The sequence below is a fragment of the Opisthocomus hoazin genome, chromosome 12 (assembly GCF_030867145.1).
Source record: "Opisthocomus hoazin isolate bOpiHoa1 chromosome 12, bOpiHoa1.hap1, whole genome shotgun sequence".
In the NCBI taxonomy this organism is placed as follows: domain Eukaryota; kingdom Metazoa; phylum Chordata; class Aves; order Opisthocomiformes; family Opisthocomidae; genus Opisthocomus; species Opisthocomus hoazin.
In genome coordinates this window covers 15,815,538-15,838,373 of record NC_134425.1, presented here as the reverse complement: position 1 = coordinate 15,838,373, position 22,836 = coordinate 15,815,538, and the positions used below count along the sequence as shown (strand labels likewise).

Here is a 22,836-nt window from a genome sequence, read left to right as displayed (position 1 = left end):
TGCAAGGCAGGCTGAGCAGCGCCATGCAGCGCCCGCACCCCCCCCGCGCCTCACCGCCCCCCCATCCCCTCAGCCATGCAGGCCGCGGGCTGACCCCCTCTCGGCTGGCTTTATTGGGGGGGGGGGGGAAGCACACAGCCCGATTCTTTACGCGATGCAGAAGAGGAAATGGCACACGCTCCCCGCCCGGGCGCTTCGCTTTTTTTTTATTCTCTACATCAAATTTCTCCGCTAAACGTCTTTACGCGGTAGCGGACGCGGCCTGGCCTTTGCTTCGCGCAGTGGTGCGGGGGTTTGGTGGCGTTGCCCGCATCCCTCTATGTTCAGTGTAACCCTCAGGACTTGCCCGCTGGTGAGAAACGAGCTCGCTTTCCTGTTCGTGACTTCCTATATTTATTTTTTTTCCACACACCCCCCCCCCCCCCTTACGTAAATGCATGGCTGTTCCTCACCTCCTGCCAGCGCCTGGATCCTGGTAGCTGACTCCCGAGGTGTCATCGGAAGCATCTGAAACGCTGTTGACCGCTTCCAGCGTGTGTGCTTGCTCGTCCAGTGGAGGAAGGGTGTAAATATTTGCTCGAGTTCTTCAGTTCGTTCTGCCTGTGCAGAGCCTGTTGAATTCACGCCAGTCCGTTGGGTGTAAGAAACAGGTCCGTATTGTATTCAAGCTCTTGTTCTTACTTAAGCTGTAACTAAAATTTTACTTTAGTACCGAAGACATCGTTAGGACTGAAGGAAGGAGCGATTTGAGCGTAAGGGTGAAGCAATGCTTTTTTTTTTTTTGTAGGTCGATAGATTTTTTTTTTAACTTCCATTTTGTTTTTCTTCTGGATGTACAGAGCTAGCTCAATTTTAATGTCTTCTCTACTTAGATGTGAGAAAGGTTATTAGGATGCACAGAATGGCTTCATTAATACTCTTGAAACTTTGTGGGTTATTTTTGAGGAATAATGTCTGAGCGAGAGGTACAAAATTGGAGTTCCTATAGGCTCCAGAGGCCCTACAGCTGGAATAATACAGCAAGTCTCGTCCAGTTCGGACAGAGCTTGGGGAGCTGTCGCCACGGCGTGAAGTCTGCTGGCAACTTGTGCCTGCAGCGTTTCTGAGGGAAAGAGCTATTTCAAGAACTGCCCTTCGCATTGGCAGGCTGTGTCTTGAACATGAACCGTAGCTAGTTTGTGTGTATCGGTACCAGCTCTTGCAGCTGCGGGGCGATGCCTGTCTGACGTGGTACCAGCGCCGCTGTCTTGAAAATGCCAGAAGCTGACCCCAGTTGTTCTTGTGTTTATTCAGCATTTACCTGAAAAATCTAATTGTATGTGATTACTAATTTAGGAATTTCCCCATAGGAGCTACTACAGAACTTCATTTCTTCCCTTCCCCTAGGTACTTCATGTCCAGGGACCCCCACTTTTCTAATTAAGACTTTTAGAAGTCAGGCGTTGAGGGTTGTTAGGCTTATCTGCTCTCTGAGAAGTCAATGTGTTCCTTGCCCTGATCCTTCATCACTTGTGACAGCAAGTGGTGTTGAGCTCTGACCCCTGGATAGCTCTTCCTACGCTGTTGGAACAGTTTTTTGTACATTAGCTATTTCAGATGTATTTTCATATATTGACTGTATTTGCCAAAAACTTCCCTGATTCACCCATCCTGGCAACTCTTGCTTCTCTTGCCCCTGCTTTCCCAGAGAGGGAATGCTCAGTTGAGCAGTTAAATCACAAATGCTGCTTCCTCCTGTGCTCATACTTTCTCTAGACACACGTGTAGCAAGGCACAGCCAGCGCTGTGACCTGCACGCGCTGACTGAGCTGCTCGTCTTCAGCTTCCATCCTGGAGCCGAAGGAAACCAAGACTTTGACTCGGTGGTTGTTTTGTTTGTGTTAACTTACTGAACTGTGCTGATTTGTTTGCTTAACTTTAAACCTCTGTTCATCCACTTGGCTCTAGTTCAGATGCCCAGTTCAGTCTTTGTTGTCCTGAACATTGAAATTTCAATACGGTATCGAGCTCTGCTGCTCTGCAATGCTATGCGGTCTTGGAGACAAACACTGATCCAGGAAATTTCCTGTTCTTGCTCAAAGGTTATATTTACTGCTCATAAAAGTGGTTCAGAACAAGACATTATTTTTTCAGATTTTTTGCTGAAACTTAGAAGGAAGTCCTATGCTGACTGCAACTCAAGGTGTTGCTTTTTTTGTACTGAGGGATATTTGAATTTAGTGTAAACCACTGTGTTCTGCTGCTGCTCCCACTTCTCTCCAATAAGCCATCATTCTTCAGGAATTAAATGGTATATACTTATTCTAGACGGGTATAATACGAAAACTGAGTAGTAGCTGCGTAGCTGAGCGATCTCAGTATTTTCTGATTAACAAAAATAACCTTGAAGAATAGAATAAACATGAGGTGGGTAGGAAGTTTTACTTTTCAGGTCGTACTAATGTTCAAGTAATTGTACACTGGACAACTCAATTTTGGTGTCTAATATAAATTAAAGCTGGGGTGAAGTTTCCCTCGTTCAGTATTATAAAAACTTGGAAACTGTCAAGTCTTAATCTCTTTCCAATATGGTTCTTAACAGGTGAAAATACAGAAGTAGGACAGAGACAGCTCTCCAGAATGGTGCAGTTACTTAGGGGAGATCTGTGATAGAACGGATTCCTGAAGAATTGTTCTGTAACTATCCCTGTGGACGAAGCATTTCGTATGTAAAGGTTTGTTTTTTGAGACCTTTCAGTTCCAGCCCTCCCACTTTTTACCGTCACCTACCTGAGGATTTCGGTGTGCGGTATAGAGTTGATATCCAGAGGTGAGGCCAGGTATGTTTAAAAGCCCAAGAAGCGCAGTGATGAGGTAGGGTGTGCTGACCAGGTGATACAGGGGAGGGTGACTGTACTGGTAGCAGTGCAGGAAGGCTGGTTTCTTTATGCCCTGTAGTACCGGTAGCATGCCCAAAGATGTATAGTTTTGTCAGGCAGTTATCGGCATCATCTTATTTCTCTGCCTTAGAAACAAAATCAGGAAGCTTCTAAAGCTTCACAGATTTCACTGAAAAGCTTCACCCAAATGTTAAGGCTGAGTAAAGAGACTGTGAACTAAGCTCAGCTTATACTGAAAATCTTATTTTACCTCTCCTTTTTTTCCCCAGAATCTAAAAATTTCTGTTGACATCATTGAACTTGTCAAATTCTAACAAAGCAGAAGCCAAATCACAGATTGTTTGGAGCGTGAAATAACACCTTTGTATTAATACACGTCATCATTAGAAGCTTGTATTATCTCTCAAACATCAGCAGGTAAAGTAGCTATCTGTAAAATAGAGGAGAAAGTAGCTTGGTCCAATTATGTGAAGAATATTACTTGCCTCAATTGGAATGTCAAAGTAATCCTTACTCCCCGTTTCAGGTATTTAGAATTAGGTGGCTGTTCCGGAAGCTTCAGAAATGCCTCAGTTGTTTGTTTTTTTTTTTTTTTTAAGAAGACAAAACATAAAATGAGCGAACACCCATAATCCCACCACCACAGTAAATGGGGAGGGGAGAGAGATGATGTTTGCCTTGGCCATTGTGGTTTTTTCCCCTTGTAACACTGGAATATCCCTAGCTGTAGTCTTGGAAGGAACGTTGTGTAGTTGATGCGCTTTGGAACCTGAGGGAAGTTCCAGGGGGATCGGTATTAGAAGGAGGTGGAGTGGATGAGCGTGGCAGCTGGTAATGCAGTGCTGTGCAGAGACACCTGAGATGCCTTGGGTATTGGACTAGCACTGCATGATGTTAATACACATATAGTTTACGTTATTACCAGCTCTCCCATTTATCCTTGGTGCAGAATTTCATTAACAAGGAGAGAAAAGTATGTAATTAATCCCAGTAAAGAAGGCTTTAAGGAAACTAGAACTTGTTAAGTTTATTAAGACTTTGTTAAATGTGTCTCTCTTGATCTTGAGGATCTTACAGAATATAAAAATTACTACCGAGTATCAGTAAATGCCATCCAGTTCAGGATAGTTCAGGAATAGTCTCAGGGTGCACAAGGCTGAATAGTTTCCGTGGATGTTCAGCAAAAACCAGTGATCACTTGTCACACTTTGTTTTCGTTGCTGATCTTGTTGGTGCAAAGAGTCTGTTGATTTAAAGCTTCTGCATGATAAAATTGTGGGTCATGAAATGGCAGATAGCACTATGGCAGCCATCGTGATTGTCGGGCAAAGTAGATCCCTCAGGATGCGTGTGCTAAGGCTGCCATGCGCAAAGCTGTGCGCCTGCGAAGAAGGCAGTTCAGCTGAATTGGAATCAAGGTATCCTAGAAAGCAGTGGCTGAACTGCGCTTTGGAGTTGTAGTGGATAAACAGCTTAAACGCGAGTTTCCAAGGTGATGCTGTGACAAAGAAGCTAATGTAATTCTCCGATGGATTTAGGGAATGAGCAGAGAGCCATTCTTGCCTGTGTGGGGTGGGTTGAAGTCATTACCAAAATACTAAGTATGGTTCTGGCATCAGCACTTAAAAACAAACAGAAAAATGACTGACTGAGAGGGGGATTAATCCCCAGTTTGATGGGGAGCTAAGTGGTAATGCCATGCAGTGAAGTGTTAAGAGTTTAGTGTGCAGCTTCTCAGCAAAACTGAGAGGTGATTTGATCAGAGTCCTCGCATAGGTGGGGAGCTGCTCTTCTTTCACCACCTTCCCTCTTTTTGAACAGAGATAGGTTTAGGACTTTTCCTTAGAAATCTAGAATATGATCAAGCCAGTAAAATCTTCTGAACGTCTGAGACAGTGAACAGGTATTGATATCTGGAGGTGTGTCAGAACAGTGCCCCGTATATTTAGTCCAAGCTTGTGACTGTAAAAAAATCCTTATCTGTGGCTACAGCGTTCAGGAGCTGTTGGTGGGATAAATGTTATTTCTGTGCTGCCAGGGCACAGTGCTGGCTCGGGTTCAGCTGCATGTCTACCACGTAGCCCTAGGACCTTGTCAACAGCCAGTCCCCAGCCTGTAGCACTAAAGGGGTTCCTGCTTCTCGGTTCCTAGCATGGGAAATGCTCGGCGAGGTGATTTTTGTTGAATCCACTTCAGAAAATACAGCTTTGTAACACTGTATTTTCTTATTTGTTAGCTAGAATTGTTTATTGACTCATATTTATATATTGCATTTATAATATGTATTGTGTGAAATTATTTTATATATATATATATATGCACTGATCCTCTTTTTAAAGCGGATGCTGAGCAAAATACTGAGTTAGTCAGGAATGAAACTAGGGAGAGAAAAGCTGTGGGAGAAGGAGTAAACTTAATAGTTTTGAGCTCTGATAATGCATCATGTGTGCAGACTTGACACAAGTGTTTGACACTTTCTGAGCTCTGCAGAACGTTACAGTGAGTAGCCTGATGGTGGACTAAGCGTCTCGAAGTGGAGGTTGCTGAAAGCTAAAAGTGCTTTTCCTGTATTACGTATGTTAAAAAGGTCGGAAGTGGGAAGTGTAAGCTTGAGAACTGTCTCTGCTGCCGAGCTAACTTGCATATAATCCACATACACATGTGTTTGGCAATTCTTGTTTCTCCTGGCTGTTTGTAAGAAGGCAAATAGGGTAGCTCTGCTCCCATCACTTGTGTTCTCTGCAGAAATTTGGTCTCTGTGTGAGTCCTAGCATTCGCACAAGGCCAGCTTTTTAGGTAGATGCAGTGAGTTTTGTGGTGATCCTGTAGCTTGTAGGAGGAAGAAATGGGGAAAATACACCACAGTTGATGGAAACACTGTTTTGGTAAGAGACTGCGGAGACGCTGTAGGTTCAGAAAGGGATCAGCAGGTGCAAAGGCAAAGATCCCTGATCCCATGGCTGGGTGCTGGGGTGGGGGAGGTAAACCACAGACGTGACTGACTGCTCTCCCTACACAGCGCTTCCTGCTTGAGCTGTGGAGACAGGCTGCGGGACTAGATGGGCACCGATCTGTCCTCGCAGGACATGCTTTTATATGTTGGTATTAGAGGAAGGATTGGTTCTTTTCTTCTTTTTTTACCCAACCTATTGATAGAAGCTATACAAGTGAATTTATAGCTGTTGCTATGCTGTGAGTAACACCAAAGCATTCAGGGAAGTAAAAGTCATGACTTCCCTGGAAGACTTAAGTTGGCTTACACTGGAACTGTTTTGAGCCCTTCTCCTTCCACTCTTGTGCTGGAAACTGCATTGCCAGGCAGTGAGTTGGTCAGCTGAATTTGCTTCCTGTCTGTGTCCATCTGTTCCCTCCCCGCCAAAAAAAGGTGTGGGGCAAATAGATGTAAGTGGATGTGGAAAAACTGCAGCTCTGAGTTTGATTTGACCCTTTGTGGAACCAAGCCCCAAAATTCTGAAAAGGTAATTGAGACCACAAGTACTAATGGCAGCTTTTGGATAATTGTAAACACTTTTTACCCTTTTGAAATAGAGCCGTAAACTTTGCTGTATGTTTAAAGTCACTGTCAAGGGAAGTGAATTCTCCCATTGTTTAATGATGGAAGAGACATCGTTGCTCTGGGCTGGCTCTGTTTCCTTGTATTCGATTTGCAAAGCTGTTTTCTTGAAACCACCTCCAACATTCAGAGATATAAAATGAAAGCAGGAAATACTAACGAATTAAAAACGCCCCTCTGGTTTGGATTGTACCTACTTGATGTAAATGTAACAATACTACATTTTAAAACAGTAGCTTTCTCCTGTATGCTGAACTGTTTGCAGTGGAGGTGCAATATAAACTTCAGTTGTGCTTTCCCGGTGTTTACAGCGAGAGAAGCCCTTAGAGGCACTTCAGGAGCTTTGAGATTACAGGGTGAAAAAATCAGGTTTTTGAAGGGTAGTAGTTTCAGTCAAAGCTTATCAGATTATTAAAACCTTGTTTCTTTTCTTTTCTTTTTGGAGGATGGAAGAAGTTAGTGTTATCCAGCATTCCTGCTGAGTATCTCACTTACTGCCATTTCTGATCTTTGAAGAGAGATTTATCGCTTCCTGTGGCAATACTGAATACTCAACAGGTACTCATTGATTACTTGATCCTTGCCTACCTTCCATATTAATGCGCTCCTCTCCTTCCTGCTCAGGAATGACTACTGTTGACTCGTATCTACTCTGAGCTACTAGAGCATTACAGGAGCCCAGAGTAGGTCGTACTTGGCTTCTGTAGTGTGTCTGGAGGTAGTTTTGTCCTGTTGAAGCAGCTGCATCCTCTCCCTGTTCTACTGACGGTTTGACCTACTTAAAGAAGAATTTGGCAGCTTCCATGACATCGTGATGGAGCAGACTGTCCAATTTTCAGATGTCTGGCTTGCCTGATGTGACATCTGTAATGTTTTTGGAGACAACTGCTTTGAGTGCCTTGTGCAGACAAATCCTTAGGGATGTTTTCTCCAGATTCAAAGGAGGGAGATAGCATTGAATGTTTGTCCTGCTCTGTTATCAGTCCGGCTCTCCCTGGTTAGAAGTGCTTGGATCCAGTGCAGTTGCTGGTTGGTAGGATGTGTTACCATGCATTTTTGTCCCAGAGCTGCCTCTTCAAACAGGGTGTCTTGTGCTGGCAGTTGGGGAGCCTTTTCAGCCACCTTCTGGCCCTCAAGATAGAACCTTTTGATAAGATTCTGGAGAAAAGAGAACACAGTAGTCCTTGTTTCTTCAAAGACAGATTTTTCTTTTTTTTTATTAGTTTGGATTTATTCATTGTGGTCCTGGGATTTCTCCTGCAAATTAAAAAAAGGTAGGCAGTTCTCTTGTCAGTACTGCTTCCACCTTCTCTATGTGAAGTTCACGTAAGAGCCTTGTCCGACATTGGTCTTTGTACAACACTTCTTTGACTTCATATCGCATTTGGTTTTGTGTCTCCTAAACAGTGACACACTCGACCTGTGCTCTTCTAGTGCTGCTCTCTTAAATATTAGGCAGCTTTGTGTATTCACAGCTCTGAAAGTGCAGGTCAGCAGCAGATTGCCAAGAGAGGCTGTGCTTTTCTGCACATTAGCTAAAGAACTGGTCAGTGTTTGAGATGTTGCCAAAGTCTTCCAGGTCCTCTAGAACTTGTGTGGAAGCAAGTGCTGGGAGTCGTAAATCTTTCTGTCCTAAGAGCATCTTAGTTAGAACTGTGTAGATGGAAAAAAACCCACACTGCTTTGTCTTTGAAGTTTAGGTATATCCTTCATTTTATGTAGCGCCAGAGAATGGTAAAATAATTTGGGTTGGAAGGGGCTTCTTGTGGTACCCTGGTTCAGCCCCTGGCTCAGTGCAGGGCCAGCTTTGAAGTTAGATGAGGTTGTTAAAGGTTTATTTAGCAAGTGTTTTCAATAGCTGAAAGATGAGAGTTTCCACAAGGTCTCTGAGCGACCTGCTACTGTGTTTGACCACTCACATTGGTGCATCTTGTCCTTTTACTGTGTACCTCCAAGAGTGTGGTATCATCTTCTCTTTCCTCTCCTGTTAGGTAGTTGAAGGTAGCAGCAAGGTCTCCCCTTAGCCTTGCCACAGCTGACTGGGTCAATCTATTCTTGCAGGTCTTGTGCTCTAGACACCCCATCATTTTGGCAACCCTCTAATGGGCTTTTTCCAGCATATGTCAGTGTACTGAGCTTGGAAATGGACATGTAGAGCACTTGAATTTCCAGCTTGTCCTTGTTTTCCTTCATGCTCATCAAACCTTGCCCATATGTCAGAGATCTGATTGGAATGTAAATTCATGCAAGGTATTCTACGCTAGAAAATACCCTGGCTGCTGTAACAGAAGTAGGCTATCTTTCCAGTAAAGGAGGGTAGGAGTGGCTTTTCTTCCCTTGGGGACATTACCATGGAGTGGACCAGAACAAGTATGCCTTGCGATTTTGAAATAAGCAGTGCTGGGAAACTTTGCTCCTTGGCCTGTACGTTGGTAGGCTCATGTTCCTTGAGCAGTGTCGGAGCTGATTGCTTCAGAACTCCAGTAGCCTGCTTCCTTATGCAGAGTCTGTACCTGCTGAAAAGAGAGGGGTGATGGTTGTGCTTTGCATTAACCCACTGTCAATTACGATCTGCAGATATCCCTCTGAACTATTCTGAATTTGTGCTGTCTATACTGTGGAAAGTTATTATTGTTTCATTTCTCTTTTCTTTTACTAAGAGGTTGGGTGCAATATTTATTCAAAACAGATCTTCCTGCTCGTTAAGTCATTTGCCAAGCAGAAGTTTTCGTTTTGCACATTGGAAGAAAAGTATTTCTTGATTCAGAATTTCGGGAAAACCAAAGTTGGGCTAAAAAAATAGCAGTAGATAAAAGGATGCTTCCATTCCATTAGATGTGCTCAACTGAAGAGTGCTGGTGTGTTTTGTCCTGTGATGAAACTTGTGAGGTGGTACAGCTCCACACAGGAGGCGTTTGCTTTGCATCGAGTGTTTTCTGAATGGAGAAGTCGTCCACTGTTAAGGCTTATCTGTGTTGCTTTACACATTTTTAAGTTTTAGGAAATAGCAGTCTTCTCCAGAGTCACAAGTCAGGAATAAAAACTCGGCTACTAAACATACCAATTTTATATGCCTGCCACTGTGCGCAAGCTCTTACCAGCACAGAACGTGGCAAGGATGCAGCTCCCGTCAGCAGCCTAAATGTGCTCTTAGTAGTGGAGCACACCCCTCGTACCCTCTGAGCATCCCCTTTTCTGGTCGATGAATGTATAGAGGATAAGTGATTTCTACAGAGTAAGTGTTAAATAAAGAGAGATCAGCTCCAAATGCTTTTTTAAAAGCTTGCTATCACTGGGCTTCCACAGCTCCAACAAACTTCTTATCAGTAGTGCTCTTTGAAGCTGATAAACAATTAAAAATAGACTCGCCAAGGGAAAAATGCAGCCAGAACCCAGACTTGAGTGCCTTGTAGTACATAAATGACAGAAGAATGGGGTGGGGGGGAAAGTACTTAAATTCAAGGGGCGTAGAACTAGTGTGAAATTCAACACTGCTTGGCCCGCATCACTGATTGCAGCAAGAATATGTGCCTTGCTTTAGAATTACTCCCGTGGAGTTGCTTACTGTTCTCAGGGTTTTCAGCATGTGTGCATGCTGAGGACTGGAAGGGATTACAGATGAGAAATAATGTGCTGTCTTGTAAATATTGTAGTTTGGTAAATGTGAATATTTTAAGCCCTTAATTGATTAGGGTAATGAAGGTAGCCTCGCAACTCTTCAGCGAGCTGAGGCTGTTCTGCCTTGCAGTAACAAGGTCAGAGTTGATTTTGTTACTGCATTGATAGTGTTATTGCTGCATTGACAGTGTGTGACGGGTTATACTTGCTTTAATTTACACACCTCTAGCAATGAAAACAGCTTTTGTGTTTTGATTTGGTATTCCACAGCACAGGAGGAAAAGGGTATCTGAAGTGGGCATAACCAGCTCTCAAATGTCGTATTGCACTCTGAATTTGACATTAGACATAGAGTTTTTGATTTTAAGAACTGTAAATGCTGTAGAGTTTGAGAAGAGCTAGAGGGGTTTTCAAAACAAGTTTGTTCTTCCTGTTAAAAAGTGTTAAAGCTGATTAAGATACTGTTTTAGTTTTGTTTAAAGCTTTTTTTTGGTAAGGGAAGGGGTCCTCAAGCAGTTATCAATACTATTCTTAGACATGTAGGACTACACATTTTCTGTTAAACAAGCATTAAATATTCAAACAGTGCTTCCCCCCCTTCTCTTCCCTTTCTCTTTTATGTAGTTTCACTAGCACGACTCATCTGTTCTGTTCCAGAGTGTGTTCTGACATCAAGAGCTGCATGAAGAATAGCCAGCATGAAGAGAACAAATCAGTCCAGGCAGAAGTGCAGAAGCGTCAAGAACATAAATGTAAATTAAGGGGTTTTAAAGTGTGGTATGCATTCCATGCCGAGGCAGTAGTTTCCTGAACACTTAAAGCTTACACTGTGCTGCAAGAAACTCTCTTGCCGTGCTGCTCTTTTGGCTGGCCTGAGTGTTTGGGCACACCAGAGACCTGGTCTGGATGGAAATAAGTATCTTTTTGGCTGGGTGAGTTCTGGCCTGGATTAGTTTCCTGACCAGTTGACTGCAGTCTTAAAAATGCTTGCGCTAACCTAAGGAGTAGTTGGGGTGATGTGGGTGGGGGTGAGCGGGCAGTTTAAAGGCAGGGGTGGTTTCTCTGGCAGAGTTGGCGTGTTTGAAAATGAGGTCCTACTCCTCCTGGTAGAGGAGTTTTTTCCTCGGAGGTCAAGTGCCTCTGTGGGAATTTTCTTCTTGCTTCATCTGCTTTGAAGGTTGATTGTAAAGGCACTTCTAGGGCTGGGTGTATAAGAATATTTGAATCACGAGTCCAAATGAATTAGATGCGTGTATAAAATGTGTTAAAACGCTTCAAGCTTCAGCGTGAGGACCACTGTCTAGGGTTTGCCTGGGTTTGATTCTGTTTACATCTGTACCAGCATTCCTTAATTCGAATGAAATTTTCTGTGATTCAAAAGCAAGTATGACTGACTTTAGGCACCACGAGTTTGTCTTGTCCACCACCCTTCTCCCATAGGTGTTTCCAGAACTCGCTTGGAATTTCCTGTCCCTGCTGCAACAACAGTAAAGTACACCTCTGCATTCGACAGCCTGACATTAGGCTAACTAGCACTGACTGCAGTTTTCCCAGTATGCAGCAGGGTGTAATTTGGGAGGTGATTAACAGTGACTGCATGGGCAGCTGTTGTTCACAGGGCAGGACCCATGTTACCAGCCCAGGGATGAGCGCTTCCTGCTCCTCGGATTTGAAGCCTGAATCCCCTTGTCCTGGAGGAGTATTACTACTTGATGAGTACTCCTGCAAAGATAAAAGGAATCGCTGTTTCCCAAAACTTTATGCTTGGATACTTGTTCATCTAGACGAAGCCTTAGAGGAAAACAAAATCCAAATACTCGTAGCTTGTTGTGAAGTCTCCAGAATGCCATGGAACTTGTTGCACTGGTCTCTTTTCAGGTGTGGTAGTGTGTGGTGTTGCTGTTTTGATGTCACGCAAGGCTGCATCAGATGGCCAAAGAATCCTGCTCTGGTCAGCCTGGTTTTGAAGAAGGGTGTTTTTTGCTGTTAGCAGTTTGCTAATGGCCTAAATGAAAGCCTAAATTAATGTGTGAAGGGGGGGAAAATGGCCACAAATACTTGTTGATAAAACTATTAACCTTTTCCAGTACCCTGCCTACGGTATTAGACTTTACTTTTTGTGGCAATGGTTTTTACAGGCTGTTTTAACCTGAAATAGTTTTCTGTTGTTCTGTTTCTTACCTTGAAGTATTCCAGTGGTGTGTTGTGAGCTCCTTCATTGCTTTTATATTATGAACTGTAAAAGGAAGGGACTGATTATTTCTGTGATCCGGCATCAGCTGCGAATGAATTCCTCTGTGACTGCTACTGTAAATCTTTCTGTATTTTACACCTGACAAAATTGCATGTTTATCCTTCTGAAATGAACTGGTACGTTAGCAAAATAGAATAACTTTCTTAATATACTAAAAAGGGGAACATTTAAAAAAAAGCCTTGATATGGAAATGTTTAGTTTGCATTTCCCCACTTGAACTAGAGAATCGTATGTGACTAAAGAACTACTGTCATGTAGTGAGACTGCACTGGCAGCTATTAGAAGAAATAGGGAAGATTTAAAACTAAAATTTAACACAATGTTAGATAGGGATAGAAGGAGAAATTAAGGAAGAAGAGAAAAAGGTTTAAAAACAATAATATTTATTAAAATTGTCCCTACTGCCTTCTCAGTAGAACTTTGATTCTCCAATCTAAGGGGAAAAACGAGGATAAAATCGTACTTCCAGAAATAAAGCTGAATTGCTTCCACCAGACTTTTCCTCATTAAGGCTTCACATGTCAGGTTAAAAGTTACTTATAGCCAAGGTGACTGGAGTATGTGTGGCATTTGTTGTCAGTAACTGCAGTTATTTCTTTTTTTATTGTTGTTTTTCTTCACAAGGCAAGTTTCAAGCACTTGGCATTATTGTATTATGCTTTCCTCTCCATTGTAGGCTACAGCTTATTAGGGCAGAATTAGCAGTATTAGTTCTGGAAGAGGTGTGGTTCTGAGGCCTTTTGCCACTGTCAGGTGCAAGGATTAAGTGGGAGCTTGGTCTGCAAACAGCTGAGGAAAGATACGCAGTTGAGTTTCCTTCTGTCTTGCTGGAGGACCCTGTATTATATACTGTGTTCTCATGCCTTGCACATGTCTTCCCCTGAGTTCTTGATCCAAATTAACAGGTTAACTTTACCCTGAGTAACTGCAGAAAGTCACAGGTGTGTGCTACTCACTGGCTGAAAAATAGGGGTCAGGGCTGACTGAAGGTTCTCATCACTTTGAATTATTTCATGGGACACGATGAATGTTTGAAAGAGCCCTGCGAAGGTCCCTGGGCAGGAGCAGCAACTAGGAAGATTACTTTTTGTGGGTTACAGAAGGAGGGTAAGGGCTGGAGGTAGTTGTAGAAATGTTGCTAGTGGCATTTTTATTCTAATTCTACACCAGGCTAGCTGTGGGTAATGAATGTCTGGTAGCCAGGGAGATGGCTTGGCTGTGCTCGTGGGAGTTCAGAAGGGTAAAAGGTAAAGATTACCTCTGATAACATCTGGCCCAAAGCTGAAGTAAAAGTAACTTTGGTTCACAGTTAACAACTAATTGAATAAAACAGTAGCGTGTGGATTTGATCACAGTTAAATGCTATTGAATTTAAACGGGAAGGTGCCAGTAAACTGGCTGTGACCCAGAGCGTGGCAGGATGCTTGAGAGAAAGAAATTTCATTGCAGTGTGTACTCGGTGGATGGCAGGATGGCACAGAGTGGAGGGACACAGCTCAGTGTAGCCACCTAGCTTCTGGGACACAAGGTTCTGCCTGCGGTGGCTTCCCTGGAGCTCTAAGCTGGTACTGCTGCTTGACATGGCCCTGGCACTCATAACCTGCTCCCTTACCTCTGGCTGCCTCAGCATTTGTGTGGGGAATCAGATCAGGAACTGAACACATTCTAATGTAATTAACTGTTTTTCCTGCATTAGTGTTCAGCTGGAATTAGTTCTCAATTGAGTTCGTTATGGTGAGTAAATTATTCTGTCAGTGTGAAGGAAGGGGAAAGGTGAGAGCAATTCCTTTGGCAGCAGCACTGTGTTTTGCTCTTATGGGGGTTATGAAGCCATTATGCAAGTTACGAGTCTGGTCTCCTGTCTGGTTAGTGGGGATAAAGATGGGTTCCTCTAGACGAGCATTTAGTGTAGGGATCCGCCTACATCCCACCTGAATCCCTCTCTGGAAGAATGTGCTCTTCCCCCTGCCGTGTTGGCCAGCCTCCCAGCACGGACACCTCGGCTAGGTGACCGCCAGCAGGCCTCCAGCCACCATCAGAGCTCGCTGTCTGCGTCCCATCCCTGTGCAGGGTCAGTACTTAGGGAAACCATCCTCCTACAACTATATGTTTGCAGTTGCAGCTGTCAGTCCTGTAGCTTTTTATACATATTTCTTGGGGCCTCTTCACATTGACAGACCCCTTTTTGTACTTAGAAAAAGCACAAGCATTTTTTTTACCCGTGATAAAGTTCTGTTGCTCTTTTGTTCTAGGTTTCTTGGTTTTCCTTTTCCTTACTATCTCCATGATGCTAGAATATTTCTCAAAGCAATTGCCTAGTAGTGAATTAATAAGACTGCTTTTTTTAATTTAAAACTGCAATAAATTTTTGAAGTAGTACATTTGATTTTTTTCAGTGCCAGTGTTGTAAGTGGCAAGGAGGAAATGAGAAAACAGCTGGACATGGGTGTAGCAGTCATAACCAGTGGATGTGGAATTTAATGCAGTAGACAGCTGAAAACTTTACGTTTCCAGTGTGAGAAAATCACTTAATAAAAGAAACTTAGCCCAGCTTTCTAGTCTCTGCTGTTGGTAGTTTAACTTTTCATGTTCCACATGACAGCACCATGAAAATATCCTCTCCCAAGTTATTCAGGGGATGCTATCTGTTTGTTAGCTTTGTCAAGTAGTTTCATGTTCCTAGGCTTATCTTGAAAAGAAAAGAGAATAAAGTTGGTTCCCTCTTTCACCTGTCCCTGAAGAATTCAGCATAACATTCTTAAGCTTTTGTACAACTTCTGTTTATAATCGGATGCTTGAGTAACTCCTAATCTTGCATATTTCTGTGGGCAGTTAGCAACAGAAAGGGACGAGAGTCTGCTGTGAGTCTTCAGTCAGTCTCTGTATAGTCCGAGTTCTGGATAACCCATGGTTCTTTGGCTTTATCCACAGCTGGCCTGCCTGGATCCAGCTGAGCCTCGTGAATGTAGTACCATGGCTGAGCTCCTCCTAGAACCACCCTTAGTTCAGAAGCTTTGTAGCCATGTGTGAAATGCTGAGCTCAAGCTAGCAAACTTTTCTTGGGGGTGCGTGGCCCTTCGCGAAGCTCTTCAAGCATCTTCCTGCCGCTTTCCCAGTTGTGTCAGGATTTTTTGATTCTAGTGCCACACTGTGTGGAGAAAAAGAATTGGCGTGCTTTTAAACCGAGAGGGGGGACCTTAGAGAAGAGATTGCCCGTACACCTAGTTCATATTCTGGATTTGTTGCCCGTCTAGGGGTGCTACTGATACGCCCAGGAGATTGGGGCAACTGTAGTGAAGAGCAGCAGCACTGGGTGAGGCTCTGCCTAGCGCTTTGTGGTTTATATATGTCTGTTTGCTTTGGAGAAAGTTAGGTTCATGCCATGTTCGTCTCTGAGCAGGCAAGCCCTGCTGGAGGAAAAGCGAAGGCTGCCTGCCTGTTAAACTGCCTGGTCTTTGACTGTGCTTGGTTGGGAGGCTTTTCAGAAGAGAGGTATTTCTCCTTCCCCATTGTGAATGGCCAAGCACTCCTGCAGTTACTTTGCAACTGCTAATGTCCTTTAAACACTCACATAGACATACCTACGGACTGCAAGCAGGAAAAAAAGAAAAAAGTGCCCCTTTGTCCATAAACCCTGTTGGATCTATTTTTTTAAAATCTTTCTGTTGCTTGAAGTGGCAGAAATACTGCATAACTGTAGTCTCTTAGGTGAAGTTTTTGCTTATTCCTCTCTCCATCTTTCAGAGGTTCACAGGGCATGCAAGAGAAACATAAGTTTCCCATGGTTTAGCATAATGCTTTATTTCCACTCCTGTATCAGTTTTGGTAAGTGGCTAATCCATAAGTGTCTAAGCTGTGGCAATTTTGGAGTGGGATATGTATGTGGGTTGACTTGAGTTCGAAGTCTGAATGTGTTGCAGGGTGGGCTCTTTTGCTTGCACTAATGTAGCTGCTGATATTTTCACTATTTTATGAATGCCAAACACTTATTGACAGCTAGCATTTCACTTCATTGTTTCTACTGATTTTTTTTTAATTTGTTTTCCTCAAGTGAACTGTCTGTTACAGCACTAAATCTACTTTTCAATTGCTTTGAGTGTCCTGCAGTTTCTAATGAGACTGTGCCTTGTTTGGCAAAAAAAATAAATAATTTACTGTTGTTTGGTCCACAAAGCTTGAGGTAGTTCAGGGTTTGTTTTTTTTACCATGGGCTGAGAGGCAGGCAAATGCCTCTTTGTGACAGTAGCTTTATTGTGAATAATCCAGCTAGAAAAACATGTAGTGGCAGTAACCATTCTAATATATAGACAACTGTCTCTGGGTTTGTATTGTCTGCATTGACATCTACAGCAAGTTGTCTGTAATGCTTCTACAATCAAGATTAATGCTGTTGTAGGACTGCATTAATTGAATGCTCTGTGTCTCGGTTGTTTTTGTGTTGATGTGCTGAGTTTTATCAGCCTTGCTGTACTGGAATTTTTCTTAAATCATGTTCCTGAATGTGGAGAGTTTACACCTTGAGCTGAATGCTTTGCTGGTTAAGCGTGAGGCATTTGGAAGGGACCTGGAATGGCAAAACGTTGTACTGTAGTTGGGCTGAGACTTTCTTCTGTGCTGCAGTTAGTAGGGCTGTCGGCATCAAATTCCTTCCTCTCAAGCAACCTGTTGATTCCGTTCACTGGAATTGTGTCAAATGGCATGCCCCATCTTATTTCTGCTGGTTTCGGTTTTTTAGATGAGCTGCCCATTGGTTATTTGAGAAAGCTTAGGCCCTTTGTTTGGACATGATGACTCTCTACCTGGCTAATTGGATGGTGACGGTGGATGGAGCTGTCCAGGGACGCGGTGTCGCGGTTGGGTTGGCGGAGCCCGTTCGGCGAGCATGTGCCTAACGACTAGCTGGAGCTATTACGTGCGAATTGTGGTGGCGATTTCAGGTGTTCTTTGGTCTGTCGTCTTCATTTACCAAGTCACCTTCTATTAACCTGCTGCTCTGTTTTCCTTTTTAGATTCAGTGTTGTGGAGCTAAGCTGTTGGTGGCAGGTACAGTAAATAGTAGGAAGAGAGCTGAAGAGAAAAGCCAGAAATAAAAGGTTGGGAGAATGGTAAGACAAGATATGTTCAGCAGTTTTTATTCCTGGTGTTCCGCTATAATGGCCTTAGTTGTAGTGAATGGGACATGTTCTCTGAAATACCAGAAGCTTGTTCCGGGAACTTGGCTGGGTAGTTTCCAGGAGTGTAAATCTGTAAAAAGTTGAGGAGGATCCACTTCTATTAAAATTAGTGGAAATGGAGAATCCTCAGCAAGCTGCAGGATGACGTCCAGTGAGTTGATGGTGTCTTCTGGTGACTCCTCCAATAAATGTAAAACTTTCCTGTAAAACCCACTTTGCAAAAAAGGAGGCTTAAGCTTAAAAACAAAAAAAAGAGGGAAAGGCAAAAAGCTAGCAGATACTTTAGGACGGAGTGATTGGGAAGCGGCGTGGACAGGCAGCGCCCAGTTCCCCGCGGCAGGGCTGGAAGGTCTTCCCAGGGCGCTTATTTAGCAGGAAAGGGCCCGCGTGCTCTGCCCAACACCTGCTCCTTGCTGAAGCTCCAGGGCCACCCTGCGTTCCCCCGGTTACGGAAGTGGTTTTAATTTGAAAAACCTATATTTTCACAGAATCACAGAATGGTCAGGGTTGGAAGGGACCTCTGTGGGTCACCCAGTCCAAGCCCCCTGCCGAAGCAGGGTCACCCAGAGCAGGCTGCACAGGACCTTGTCCAGGCGGGTCTTGAGTATCCCCAGAGAAGGAGACTCCACAACCTCCCTGGGCAGCCTGGGCCAGGGCTCCATCACCCTCAGAGTGAAGAAGTTCTTCCTGGTGTTCAGCTGGAACTTCCTCTGCTTCAGTTTGTGCCCATTGCCCCTTGTCCTGTCGCTGGGCACCACTGGGGTGAGTCTGGCCCCATCCTCCTGACACCCACCCTGCAGATATTTGTAGGCATTTATAAGGTCCCCTCTCAGCCTTCTCTCCCTCAGGCTGCACAAGCCCAGCTCCCTCAGCCTTTCCTTGTAGGAGATGCTCCAGTCCCCTCCTCATCCTCGTAGCCCTCCGCTGGACTCTCTCCAGTAGCTCCTCATCTTTTTTGAACTGGGGAGCCTAGAACTGGACACAGCACTCCAGATGGGGCCTCACTGGGGCAGTGTAGAGGGGAAGGAGAACGTCCCTCAACGTGCTGGCCACACTCCTCCTAATGCACCCCAGGATCCCACTGGCCTTCTGGGCAGCCAGGGCACACTGCTGGCTCATGGTCAACTTGTCCCCCAGCACTCCAGGTCCCTCTCCACAGAGCTGCTCTCCAGCAGGTCCGCCCCAGCCTGTACTGGTGCATGGGGTTGTTCCTCCCCAGGTACACGACCCTGCACTTGCCCTTGTTGAACTTTCTCGGGAAGAAGGCTTGGCGGCTCGGGAAGGTTGTTGAGCTGGCCGAGACATCAGTCGAGGCTCCTTCTGTGCATCCGCGGGTTTTCACGGTAACCCGGAGCGCTTTGCCGTTCAGTTCCAGTATTGTGTCGTGGGCGCGGCGCGGCCGCTGGCCGCTAGGGGTCAGCCGTGCGCCGCCGGGGAGGGGTGGCTCTGCGGCAGGGACTGCTCACCCAAAGCAGGAGCTGGGTGGCACATGGTGCCTGAGCTTCGCAGCCTGCCTCTGAGCCCCCCTGCCCCTCACACCCGCACGGCCCCGGCTACAAGCACCCTGGGAACGGAGCCTTGCCCGCAGGCCTTTGGTCTCAGAGTGACCTGCGGCCCTAGGCTGGCAGACAGCTGGCGAGCTGTGTGCTGGAGCCTTCCTGTGTGGGAGTGACCCGTTCCATGGTGGGTGCGGCTCTGAGATGGTGGCCCACTACCACCCTTCTGCAGGGTCCTGGAGGACACTGGCAAATCTTGGCCTGCTGGCTTCCTTTCAGGTGGCTTAGCAGGCTTGATACCGGCTTCGTTGTTGGTGATTAATGTGAAGGTCTGTATGAGAGAGAGCCCTGCCTCTGCTCAGAGCTGCATGTGCTTGTATAGAGGTTGCTGACTTCTGCTCTGTTCCTCTACAAGGCATCGAAATGAAAATGGAATTTCATTAGCTCTGGAGATCGGCTTTTGCTATTTTCTCCCTCCATCTTAAATCTTTCATTATTACTCCCCCAGCCATTTACCACATTCTTAGATATTGTTTAGCTCTGTCCTTCCTTTTCTTGTTCAGAGACTTGAGGTCACCTGAAAAGGCTTCTCCTCCTCTCTCTCTGCACATACTTGAGATAACAGAGCAAACTGTTTTTCAGTTTCGCTGTCGCTGTAGGCCAAAGACCGGCGCTCCATTCTGATCGCCTGCTGGCTAGTGTGAAGTGCTTACGTCATCTTGCGTACTTCAGCTGTTTGTCCATATGAATTTGCTCTGACTTGGAAAGCTGATGGGCAGTGAAGGGAGGGAGTGGGGAGCCCAGTGTCCCGATTGCTGGATAGCTGGTGCCCCCTGCAGACGTCCCTGCCTAAGCAGGCTGAAGAGCAACATCAGCTGTGTTGGTCTCGCAACAGAAGCACAGGATACTAGGAAAGGCAGTAGAGGAAGAGCAGGCATTCTCTCCGAGTAGGAACAGTTACATGTCTTGTAATTCTTAAAGCTCGTGAAGACTGAGAGCTGTGCTTCGTGTTTGTATAAGCCTGTGTATTTCAAAATGAGTATGCAAGATCAAGTGTAGATATTTGAGAGGAGTATAGAGTTAAGCGTTGAGTTCACAAGACAGGTTAAATAGCTGGTCTGAGAGGCTTGTCAATCTAACAGGAAAGTTTGGAAGTCCCTTGTCAAATCTGGAATTGGAATCAGAACTTTATCACAAGCTTTGTAAGGAAACTGGCATTTTTGTTACGTGTGTCAGCAGTAAAAGTGACCTTGATACTTGAGAGGGGTACAATAAATTGTATCCCTATGCAGGGAATGTATTTGACACTGTTGTGGAATCTTGTTTGTTTTTCGGAAGTAAACCACGCGGAACAAAGGTAGACTTACAAATTACTCCTTTACTACGCTTTTTATGGTTTTAATTTGGGGAAAAAGATAGTTGCAAAATTATTTCTTTTAGCTATTATTACTATTGAAACAACCTTCCTGTGGAATGAGAATGCAGGGATTTCATATTTTAACCTGACTGCAGAGAATGCTGGATGGTCCGAGGAGGAAGAAAATCTCACTGTTAGACTTGTGTGCAGCCATTTCAGAGTTACGGTTAAGGGCCACCTAAATGCTGAGCTTTGTTACTGCTGCTTGTGTATGATTGTGTGGATAGATTTAGCCCAGGTCTCGCGAGAAATCATTAGAGTCCACATCATTTAAATCAAAGTAAAATTTTGCCTGAGCCTTGTCTGTGTGCTGTGTCTTGCTGGGCCTGACAAGGGCACCGTGCATCGCCTGCTCTGCTTAGGAGCCAGGCTGTGCCCAGAAGTGGGAGCAGGAATTGAACTCCATGGTGCTTCCAAGAAACAGGCTTGACTAACTCCATTACCTCTTTTTTTTGTTGTTGTTGTTGTTTAGAGGAGTTTAAACATACAGGAAATGGTAGTTGTTTGACATGAAACAAGTGAGACTTAAGTTCTTGTGCTCAATTCATAGTGCTTTTTCTTTCTGGAAAATTTCTGCAGTTCTCAAATGTAATATTTTTATTAAGGTTGGCTTTATACCTTTAAAATTTATAGCCAAAGACTGCCTCTGATACTGCTAAGCTATGGGAAGTGACTAAAGCTCAATAAGGAATAATACTGCTGTACATCTCGCCTGTGGGATTTGTGGTCTTTGAGAAATGGGAACGTGTGTATTGCTTAATCTCTCCTCCTTGCTTTCCTTCCTTTCCAAGAAACCGGTACAGTTGTCTCACTTCAGGCAGCCTTTTGTGATTGCCTTGGTTGACTGTGGTAACAGGTGAGCAGAGACCTATGGTCCTCAAATCCTCTTTTCTGAATGTGGTCCCAATAGGTTGCTGCTGTTGAGCTGGTTGTTTTCAGTTAGGACACTCGTCCCTCTGCGGGGTTTGTGCCGTTGTTAATGTACGTTGGATGACGTGCAGCACTCATTGTCTTGTTTTTGCAGCAGGAAAGTGAGATGGAAGGTGAGGCAGTCGAAGCTATTGTGGAGGAATCAGAAACGTTTATTAAAGGGAAAGAGAGAAAAACCTATCAAAGACGCCGTGAAGGTGGGCAGGAGGACGATGCCTGTCACATACCACAAAACCAAGCAGACGGCAGTGAAGTAGTGCAGGATGTCAACAGTGGTGTGCAGATGGTGATGATGGAACAGCTGGATCCAACTCTGCTTCAAATGAAGACTGAAGTAATGGAAGGTGCAGTGCCTCAAGAAACAGAGGCCACGGTGGATGACACGCAGATCATAACACTTCAGGTTGTTAATATGGAAGAGCAGCCTATAAACCTTGGTGAGCTTCAGCTGGTCCAAGTACCTGTACCAGTGACTGTACCTGTTGCCACCACGTCTGTGGAAGAACTTCAGGGAGCTTATGAAAATGAGGTGTCCAAAGGAGGCCTGCAAGAGGGAGAGCCCATGATCTGTCACACCCTTCCGTTACCAGAAGGCTTCCAGGTAGTGAAAGTGGGTGCAAACGGTGAGGTGGAGACACTGGAACAAGGTGAACTTCAGCCACAGGAAGATCCCAACTGGCAAAAAGATCCAGACTATCAGCCACCAGCCAAAAAAACAAAGAAAAACAAAAAGAGTAAGCTTCGCTACACTGAGGAAGGCAAAGATGTGGATGTCTCCGTGTATGACTTTGAAGAGGAGCAGCAGGAGGGTTTGTTGTCTGAGGTCAATGCAGAAAAGGTGGTGGGCAATATGAAGCCACCTAAACCAACCAAAATTAAAAAGAAAGGTAAGCCTTCCCATCTGCACGTGAATTTTGAAAATGTATTTGTTGTGGTGGGACCTTGCAGGATGATTGAAGTGACTGAGTAGATGCAAGTGGGAGTAAAGCAGGCATGCCTCAGGTCGCTTATTCCTTATATAAGAGCAGTCAGCTCTATTGTTTCCTGGGCGAACTTCCCACCTCCTCTGTGTAGGCTATAAAGGAGCTCGTTTTCCTCGAGCATGATGCTGTGGCATTAGTATTCCCGTATAACCACGGTTGAAAAGGCTCTCCTCTTTGCTGTGATACAGGTGTAAGAGGTTGCGTGTATGTGGTTTACATCAGGAATCGATGTACAGTTGGCTCTGTCGGTTTTTCCTAACTAACTGCTGGGTAGGGTAGGTGGTGCAAAGCACAGCAATAGGTGTATCTGATTTTTTTTTTTTTTAAAACTGTAAATTGAGGAACCCTTTTTAGAGTGGAGAAGGAACATGGAGTGCTGGCATACTAATGAAAACTGAAGGCGAGCCAGCCATAGGCAACAACTGTTCCTAAGGATATGCACTTGGATTTAACGGTGCATGATGGCTCCTTGTAGTAGTTACACCTCCAAGAATCTTTCCTTTGCCCTGC

The 22,836-nt window shown here is 44.7% G+C and overlaps 1 protein-coding gene across 8 annotated transcripts in view; it reads left to right on the top strand.

Moving 5' to 3' along the window:
- The window catches only part of CTCF (CCCTC-binding factor), a 36,639-nt gene that overhangs the window by 680 nt on the left and 13,123 nt on the right, over window positions 1-22,836 (top strand). Inside the window, exons 1-6 of one of the 8 annotated variants that reach the window (XM_075433856.1) lie at window positions 72-650; window positions 2,582-2,714; window positions 3,149-3,296; window positions 6,899-7,011; window positions 10,696-10,823; window positions 21,441-22,230. In XM_075433856.1, the coding sequence (XP_075289971.1) occupies window positions 10,770-10,823; window positions 21,441-22,230 (844 nt within the window). In that variant the 5' untranslated portion in view covers window positions 72-650; window positions 2,582-2,714; window positions 3,149-3,296; window positions 6,899-7,011; window positions 10,696-10,769. Of the gene's footprint in view, window positions 1-71; window positions 651-2,581; window positions 2,715-3,148; window positions 3,297-6,898; window positions 7,012-10,695; window positions 10,824-21,437; window positions 22,231-22,836 lie in introns of those variants that run through there. The other 7 variants (XM_075433853.1, XM_075433852.1, XM_075433857.1 and 4 more) reach the window with 7 other exon arrangements.